This window comes from Pholcus phalangioides, unplaced genomic scaffold, assembly GCF_987345545.1.
Source record: "Pholcus phalangioides strain wild (caught in Gottingen) unplaced genomic scaffold, Ppha-v1.0 ptg000015l_1, whole genome shotgun sequence".
Lineage (NCBI taxonomy): Eukaryota > Metazoa > Arthropoda > Arachnida > Araneae > Pholcidae > Pholcus > Pholcus phalangioides.
Window position 1 is genome coordinate 34,966,937 of NW_028301608.1, and position 9,809 is coordinate 34,976,745.

At 35.2% G+C, this 9,809-nt stretch overlaps 1 protein-coding gene across 1 annotated transcript; it reads left to right on the forward strand.

Moving 5' to 3' along the window:
- Positions 1–685: 685 nt before the first annotated feature.
- Positions 686–9,592, forward strand: LOC149075903 (coiled-coil domain-containing protein 86). Its single transcript, XM_089245466.1, has 5 exons — positions 686–732; positions 1,067–1,141; positions 7,186–7,315; positions 8,588–8,662; positions 9,428–9,592. Exons 2-5 carry the CDS (start codon positions 1,074–1,076, stop codon positions 9,512–9,514), a joined length of 360 nt encoding a protein of 119 aa, XP_089101592.1. The 5' UTR covers positions 686–732; positions 1,067–1,073; the 3' UTR covers positions 9,515–9,592.
- The last annotated feature ends 217 nt before the right edge of the window (positions 9,593–9,809 follow it).

A 9,809-nucleotide genomic window follows, 5' to 3' on the forward strand; every position in this document is an offset into this window, starting at 1 on the left:
ATCAGATGGAAGTAAACTCTTTATCAAAGAAATATTTTTGACACTATGAAATAAGTGTAAAGCTGGGTTTTTTTTTTTCCTAGGAGCAGGTTTTCACGCTGTAAACGGTGTAGATAACCTGCTCCTAGGAAAAGGTTTTCTACGGTGCGCTCAGCGTTTTCACGCTGCACACGGTGCTGGCAACCTGCTCCTAGGAAAACCCGGCTTAAGTTCGAGCCGTACAGCTTTAGGTGACACTTCCTTTGAGTCAAGATCGACCAGATTTACATCAGTAATGTATGTTTATCATCGAGCTTATATTACGAGTTATATTCATTGAGCTTAGTAATATAAGCTCGGTGAATATAACTCATTTGTTGGGCTTACTTATTTGTTGATATAAAAATCCGGACAGCTTTGACTAATATTGAGAAAAATTATATACAGAATTTACTGCCATCTATTGTATAAAAATAGTGCTAGTTGATAGTTTTCCGTTTACTTTTTGAATAATAGATGACAGCTCAAGTCCCATTTTATCTTGTTTATCATACAATTATGAAGTTCTTGAATCACTGAGTAGATGGCAGCAAAACCCCTCACGAAGTTCGAATTCCATACGTACATAGCTGACCATATGGTTTTCAAGTATTTTGGGTTACTTTTTGAGGATTATTCTAGAGGGAAATTGTTTTAAGGATCTGGCAACACCACACCACATGAATGTAAACAAACACCACGTGAGTTTTTCGGGTAAGTGCTTCGACGTAAATTTTAGAGTTTAATTCTTCGGTGTAATGTTAGGCAGCTTTTGTAAATCTCATAAATGTTACTTCTCTAAACCTTTAATGATGTTTATTGTTTTTAAATAAATGTTTATCAGTGTATTACAATGTACAGCTTATTGATTGTTATTGACATTATCGCCATCTCTTACAGTTGATGTGAAAAACATATACCCCGTTTTTTTTTTCTTCTTTATAATTTATTTTTACCTAGTGTTTGATGTCAAACAGTTAAACTTCAAAGATAATATTTCTGTACATATGTTTCCAGTGTTAATTATTTAATGTATATGCTATTATAGTGCACAAATGTCGAAGGAAATTGTGGTCAGAGGAAAGCCAAAGTCAGGAAGAGTTTGGAAAGAAGAGAAAAGAAGGTAAGTTTGTATATTAAAGGCTAAAATCTCTTAAGTGAAGTAGTTTGAATTTGGCGATTATTTTTGTCTCCAACTGATTACCTTGGCCCTTTGGGTGAAAAAACAATTCTTGGAAGCAAGCACCCTTCTTGGTACTGCTCGGTTCCAAGAAGTGCCGAGTCTACTGTAACCCCGCGAAGAAGGAGAAAGGGGAACAGCTTTGGTATAAGGGGCACATAACACATGAAATAATCCAAAATGCACGTTATAAATCGAAATAATCCACACAGAATTTGAATGTATGGTGAACTGATACTATCAAATTTTAAAAAAAGTCACAAAAATATGAAATTAAAATCAGAAAAATAAATTCCGCAGGGTTTCAGGGGAACAGCTGTCGTATGGTCCGCCACTTGGCGATTTTTTGGCGCCACACATGTCTGATGGCCCGACGAAGAGTCGCCAAGGCCGTTACACACTACGGACGCCGAAAAAAAAAAAAAAAACGTGCAAAATATAATAGAAACCACCAAGCATAAAAATAGAAAAAAATATCAGTTAAAAAAAATTACACCTGGTCCATTTTTTTAATAATAAAAAGATCGGGGCATAAGGAATTCCGGGGCGCGGTAGCCCGGTCGATAAGATACTTGCCTAAAGTACCAAAGGATGTTTAGAGGCGTCGCGAGTTCGATACCCGGTTCGTCCTTGTCAGAAAACTTTCCTGACACAGGGGTACAACAAAAAAAACGGCGACTTGACCGCAGCAAAAAATTGCTACCGCAGGGAGTCCCCCATCGAAGGGTTAGCGCACCAACCTCTCAACGAGTATAAAAAACAAGCCTGCCGTTCGGAATCGGCAATAAATTGTAGGTCCCGGTCTAATTAGCCCTCGTGTGCAGAAAATGACCGTGGTGCGACAAAAATGATCAATAAGGAATTCCGGGCATAAATATTCTATGTATTTAAACTTTTTTTTAAATAAACGGATCCGGGCATGTTGAATAAATAAATATTCTATGCATTAAAACTAAAACCCGGACCCTTTTTTTAAATAAACGGATCCGGGCATGAAAAATTCTGTAGGTTCATTTTAAATAATAAACCGATAAAACAGAAGGCATGGCAATGGATGAACAACTAATAAATACAATGAAATAATAAAACGGTATGATACAAGCTGAGCAGCAGATAATAATCCGAATGATGTAAGCTACAGAAGGGAGGAATAATAATCAAAGAGAGAGAAAGACGCGCTGGAAATGGAACAACGGCTGCTTAGAATTTTTGACAAAATGCGGTGAACAAAAGGAAAAAAATCCTGTTTGGTGGAGCCAGCGCCATCTAGTATCACCCAGCGAAACCGGAAAAGTGTTAAAAAAATATGGCAACCCAGAGAACCATTATGACGATCTTGGCGACTTATCGCGAGAAAAAAGTCGCCAAAGTCGTGGCGGACCATACTGCATCTGTTCCCATCCCGCAGGGTTTCAAGTTACTAGGTCTCTGCCCAACAGAAACTATTTAACACCTTCAAGGATTTTAAAAAGTCGGTGGTGAAATGCGACTGTGAGCAGAATATCCTGCAACAACGCACGATGGAAGTGAAGTGATATGTAGTTTAACAATGCATTGGCGTTGAAAACGTTTCACCCAATCGATAACATAGGTGATGTGAATATGCAAATAAGACATGAGGGAACATAGTAAAATAGTTACAGCTGTAACTATAGATGTTATTTTGCTTTTGTCATGATGCCTCACCTCCGAATATTAATAAAAAAGGAATACTGCAATACAATGTATATTGCAAATATATATTTTCGCATATATATGGAAAAAAAAATGTTCCAGATTACTTTATTAGTAACTGCACCTGTAGGCCGAACTTTGTTCCGCGCGGGCCTGTACCCACAAACAGTTTTCCCCCCTCAGGTCTCACACATCGCTTCTCTCCTTGGGGAAATAAATACGGCCCTGCCCCCGGACCTGAAAATATCGACTCTGTTTTCATCACAATTGGAAACATGGTAATATTATTTCACTAAACAGGATTAAAGCCCTAGCAGACAAGGAAGGCAGTATAATCCAGTTGAAGCAGGCAAGCACAGCAAAAATAAACATTTCCGAGGTGCCACAGTTGATGCTTTCTAAAGGGGTTTAAACTGCATGTCACCCGAAATTTGGTTGGTTTGCTAGAATAGGAACACAAAATCCAAGTATCAATGAATGAATCCTGTGGCCAATACTTTCTTCATTGGTTACAGAATTCCTCCTCGCCATGAAAAACATAATTTTCATGATGTTGAAGATGTTTGATGAGCAGAAAAATCCTAGGTCACCAAGGAACAAAAACATTAGCAAACTTAGAAATTGCCAAATTTGGTGTTATCCCGCTTACAGGGTCTTAAAAAAATCATTGTCCCCCAATGAAAAATCTTGAAAGACACAAAGCACAAGGTAATCATTTTGCGATAAAAATAATCTCAGGATTTGGCGAACGATTTGGAACCCTTGCTGAAGGAATTTCAGCTGTATCAAAAAAGGATATTTGTGTCTCTGAAATAATACAGTCGATTCCCAATTTAACAATATAGTTGTATAGAAGAGTTGTAGTAAAGAGTTGTAGTTGTTGCTAAATATAGTTGTAGTAAAAATCTCATTTCAACGTAAACTCGACAATAACATCCCCAGAAGTTTACTGAAAAACAATTTAAAACCCTGAAATTCCTTCATAATGAAATTTTATTACGAAGTGATTTCTCAGATCTCTTAGAGATCGTTATGACAGGTTTCAACCCTTCTGATATATAAATAAATGGTGAAACAGTTTAGTTACCTTTATTGGGCACCAAGACCCAGGGTTACAACCTGACGCACAATGTAGGAAAATAAAAAACTTTTTCCGTTTGTCTGTTTTTTGCATCCTCTTTTCTCTATAGCACAGTAATAAAGTAATAATCCATGTAATATTTCGTAATAATATCCAAAGGGCATCCACACATGCTTTACATCCATGGAATTGAATGGATATAAAGCATATATAAATGGTACTATGGAATTTTTAAAAAAATCTCAAAAATGTGAGATGAAATTTATCGGGAAAAAAATTCAGCCAAATATGAAGTTGTTGCGAAGCCTCGGCCCAATAAAAGCAGTTCTACACTGAAAAAACAATGGGGGGGGAATTGGTGCTGAAATATGACTGCTAGCAGAATATGCAGTAGCAGCGATGAAAGCGAAATGATACAAAGTTCAATAGTACAGAGCAGCTGTCAGGTGGATATGAAGAAGTTTCCAACCAAATTTTTGAATTCCCTCCTGTGTTTTATATGAGCTGTATGCCGATCAGCCCAAATAAATTCCTACACCTGCACTGTCAGTTCTGTCTCAATCAAAATGAGATGCTGGCAATAATGCCGTCTTTGATCATTGTCACAAATTTTTGAGTGGCCTGAGAAAATTTCTCAACCCAATTGTGCACTGCTTTACACGATAAACACCTCTCCATAAACAAGAAATATTTCTTTGTGAATTCACAAAGAAATATTTCTTGTTTATGGAGAGGTGTTTATATTTTTTGCATTATTCATATTATATTATTCATATTTTTTGCATCAAGTCCTTTTGTCCACAAAAATTGGACAGCAACATGCTACTTCTCTAACGTGCAATCATCGAGCACCATTGTCATTTTGAGACCATTCATTTTGAATTATGCATGCGTGAAAATGCTACAAGTTAAAATAAAATGAATAGCGTACATGGGCGGAGATACCCAGCATTAGAGGTGGTGGAGTCTGATCTAATGTATACGTGTATATATGAATTGGCATCATCATCATCATCGTGCCCTTCTCCCAGTATATTTATATATATTTATGTATATTCTATACTCTCTTCAAGTCGATCTCTGCCTATGATATCATAAATAATACTGTCGTCTATTAACATATTTTGAAAGTATTCGTTACTATACTCTAAAATATATCACATGAATTTATGACTCACCCTCATACTTCATATTTATCATATTTTTTATTCCGGAAACTGTATTTTTCTGGTAAATTTCCCCCCAAAGCAGAATGTGCCAAAATCTGTGACGTACGTTGCAGAACAATTAGCGCTACTGCAGAACAATTTGGAAGAATTTTAAGTGTGCAAAAAAACACTATTACATGTATGGGGATTTTCACTGCAAAATATTTCCAGTCAGCTGAGGGTTCGTCGCAGGACAGTGCTAAACATTCTGCTTTGGGGAAGTTTTCCTTGTGTTTCAAGAATAACGATTATACCAGAAAATTATATTAAAGATTGCCATTTGTCAGAAAGGGATTTGATTCCAACTCAATTATTTATTAAAAGACTGTCTGAAGTAAGTCATGGAAGAAAGAATAACAGGAGGTGACGCGACCAGCGCATCCGTTGAGAAAGCATGGGGAATCTGGATTGCCAGATGAAGCCAGTGATCGCTCTATTAAAGGGACCAAGTAAGCCCAAACAAACCGTGGCTTCCCATGCTTTCCTATGAGAAACATCCCCGTTTTTAAAAATCATTTAAAAATTTACTATTCACTTTAGGAACTCGATTTTTTTCCCTCAAATTTTGTGGATATATTTATACAATTGGACAAGAGCTTTTACAATTTTAGTTGTTATTTGTTTTCGAATATTAACTTCAACAACATGGAACCTTTTGCAAAAATAACCAAAATTTACCCATATCTTGTGCCCCAAAATTCCTTCTCGGCATTTTAATTTTAAAAAAATTATGCCAAAGCATGTAATACCTCAGTGCTGAGAGAGACACGATGTTTAAAGACACTTGGACAAGCGGAGTTTGAAAAAATCTGACTTTTTTTTGCAAAAAACATTATAATGCCTTTCAGCTGTTTATATTAAAATATTGTAGAAATACTTCCAGTCCAGGTAGAACAACAAAAACTCAAGCACAGACAATTTTAGATTTCATATTCAATTCAAAACTGTTTTTTGTCAAATTTTCATACACATATCACTTTAAAAGCAAAGTAATAGGTGCAAAATGAAGAGGAGAAAAAAACAGCGCAAGTGATTATTTTCCTTAATACTATAGGCCAGAAAGATGACTTATCGCGGCTCGTAACAAAAGTTTTTTATTTTTAATATTTTTTTTCTCAATACTACATCTACATAGCGGAAGGTTCGGATGGGCGGCATATATTTCAATCATACGTATTCAAGAATATGAGAGTGGAACGGAAGAAGAGGGTGGCAAAATTTGTACAGCCTACAGGCAGCAAAACCATAAATACACAGTGGCGGAGGACGCTTGAGCACTTCCAGTACTTTGAGGCATGGGGGCGGCAAAATGCTGTTTGCCCGGGTAGCAAAAATCCTAGCTACGGCCCTGTCAAAAGGTGCTCGAGCACCTCAGGATTGATTCAGAAATCAAAATTCCTCATGTAAAGCTTAATACGAGCGCCCACTGGCTTCAAACACTTTCAAAATGTCCCGGATCTATGATAATGATGAACGAAACAAAAAGGCAAAATAAACAGTTAAAAGAAAAATTATGAAAATTGCATTTTATTGGAGCTCCATGTTATTTTAATTAATCATATTTCCATAGACATTAATGTGATACATCGAATTTTTAAAATAAATTGAAGGCACTGAACTAAAAACGTATGACAAGTTGAGAGTGAAAAATGATCTTCCCCTTTCAAAAATAAATTAAAAATATAACAACCCCTATATAAGGATAAGATTTTATCTTTCCCCTTTATTGGATCATTTAGATTACCTGAAGACGCATTAAACAGTCATGGTGCTTAAATTTATTTAGTTATTAATATTTTAAGAGAATTCGATCTGGCAAAACACATGTTAAGTATAGGGAAAAGAGCGGTTTGTTTGGGCTTACTTGTCAGCCTATAGGGTTGCCACAACGGCTTCGATTTTCGTGCCTGATGTCACCTCCTGTTATTCTTTCCTCTATGGAAATAAGTACAGTTTTCCCACAGATATGTTAAAATTTATTCCTATCTTTTTCGCAATGAATAAATCAGTTTTGTTTATTCTAGATTTTCTAGTATGGTCCGAGTCAAACCATTAAAAACAACTTGGGAGGAGAAAATGAAAATGAGACAAGAGAAAAATATACTAAAAAGGGAAGTGGCAGAATTGAAAGAAGCAAAGGAAGAACGAGAAAAGGTATCATTATTTTTTAAATTGTTATCGTACAAGAATGAAGTCACAATATCAGAATTTTATTAAATCCTATTTTGGTTTTTCAACCACCTGCTAATAATCACTTCTGATAATTGGTGTATCGACCAGCATCAACTGAATAGATTGAACTGTAAAAGCTATAAGTTCTTATTTGCTGAAATCATCCAACTATTGATGCCATAATCATTATTTATTCTCATTCATCAATTGTAACTAGATCATTCATCTGTTTTCATTAAAAATAATTAGTAGGATTGTACTAAACAAAAAAGAAGAAGTACACAGTCACCATTCGATTTTAGAAACCTCCAACGTGAAAAATGAATGCCTGTTTACGTAGGTCATAGTTTCCCAACCTTTTTGTCCCTTTAGAAATTTTTTTCTCCCATCGTCCCCCAACACAATCAAACCCATAGGATCCTATATTATACCTGTAGCTTCTACCATCCCCCCCCCCCATTGGGAATCACTGACGTAGGTGAAATCAGAGTATGTCTCCTCCATGAATCAAACCCTGGTCCTCTTGCAATCCTGGCAAACGCACTTATTAATACACCAGAGAGAATAATTTTTTCTTCCTTCCTTTCTTTCAACAGTTGAGAGATAATGTTTTTCTTTCTTTACCAGTTGTCTATAAGGGCTGGAGAAATCCTAGATTCCAGGTTGCCATGGCAACTAAAAATTTGGTATTGGCACCTAAAATTTTCTTTTGCATTTGCTAAATTGCAGGCTGAAAGCAGCACAAAATGATCGTAATTTATAACAGCTTATCTGCCAACATGAAAGAGTGTTGCTACGCTCTGAAAAAGTAAAAAAAAAACACTGTTTTGGACCTTTTCCTTTGGGTAAAAATTTTTTGGTGCCTAAAATTTTTTTCTGGCAATTAGATTTTTTGTGATTTGTCCAGCCCTGATTGTATTAGATTAATTACACAGAAATGGATTAAGGTCGGTTAAGGCGCCAAGCACAAAAGAAAATATTGGGCCCCTTAAATTAGAAAAAACAACTGAAGTTTTGGGGGTTTTTTGGGGCCTTTCAGAAGTTGAGTAAAAATGTTACTATTTATGAAATAAAATGTTGTGTCTTAGGTGATTTGTTTGTTGATATTTGGGCATTCATGTTATGTTTCCTATTTCAACAAGTCATTTTAATGTCTGTCATCAGATAAGATGTTTCTTGCAGCTTAAAAATATTAAATTCTATTTAAGTTTAGTTTAATTTTACTTTAATTCAGAAATTATAATTTCTATGTAGGAAAGGAAAAGATTGAAAGCTGAGAAAATCCAGATTAAGAAGAAAAATGAAATGAAAGCAGAAGTTGTTCAAGTGGTAAGACATTATTATTTGCTTCTTCTTTTGTCTAATCTGTCAATGTTGATTGATGCATTTGATAATTTCATTGAAATTTCATAATTTCTTCTGACAAGAAATTGAATGATTTGACTTCTATCCTGGTTGGTACTGAAATGAGGTGAAAGAATATCAGGGACGTGTGCAGGAGAATACAGGATTAGTCTTTAGCTAGGGCACAAAGAAAATTTTCAAGATAATTTTTAATTTAAAATTTTTGATTTTAATCCTAAATTTTTCATTATTGCAATATAAAGGTATTTTTGCTTGATACTTAAAGTATGAAAGTAAGAAATAAAACTGAATGCAGACCTATGAGTACATGATAAATATTGTCTTGTGATCTGACATTAGTTCAATACCAAAATTAGTTCATACTAAATAGAGAGGGCAGGCCCGTCATTTAGGGGGGGGCAGGGGGGACCATTGCCCCCCCCCCCTCCTGGAGAAAGTTGAAATGACGGCCCTGAGAGAGGGAGAGGTATCACTGAATTAGAAATTTTTCTCCACATTTGTTGTCATGATTTTAACAATTCCATTTTTTGGCATACTATTAAAAGCTGGTAAAGTTTATATCTTTCATGCCGAGTAAAATGCACAATTTAAAAAAAACTATGGCATAATATTTTAAATATTATATGCCATAGTCATTTTTGTTTTATTTTTTTATAGTTCAAGTTACTGCTCTTTTAGTATCTGTAGACTATTATTCCATGCTGATGCAATACTTTTTTTCCTCTTCAGATAAAGAATACCGCTAAACTCAAGAGAATGACCAAGAAGCAGTGGCGAAAAATTCAAAAACGTGATACAAATCCATCAGTTTCATAATTATATCTTACGTATTTTGACAATAAATTATTTTTCATTTATATTTCACTGGTTATTCAAATAAATATCTGAATTGAACTCCAAGAATGCTAACATTCACTTTGAGTTGTAGTCATTGCAAAAAAAAAATTTCAGAAGTTTTATGGTTCTCATCAATTAAAACAGAATTTATTGAGGCAAAGGGTCATCATCCATTTTTGATTTTGACCAATGTTTTGATATGACAGTAGACATTCTACAGAATGCAAAAATATTCCAAGTTTACCACATTTTTCTTGGAGCTAGAAACTGAATG

What these genes read in the sequence shown, in the direction of transcription:
- LOC149075903 (XM_089245466.1), top strand. Translation starts at nt 1,074, where the DNA reads ATGTCGAAGGAAATTGTGGTCAGAGGAAAGCCAAAGTCAGGAAGAGTT. An exon ending in TGGAAAGAAGAGAAAAGAAG is followed by an intron (nt 1,142 to 7,185) that starts GTAAGTTTGTAT and finishes TGTTTATTCTAG; the next exon opens with ATTTTCTAGTATGGTCCGAG. An exon ending in CAAAGGAAGAACGAGAAAAG is followed by an intron (nt 7,316 to 8,587) that starts GTATCATTATTT and finishes ATTTCTATGTAG; the next exon opens with GAAAGGAAAAGATTGAAAGC.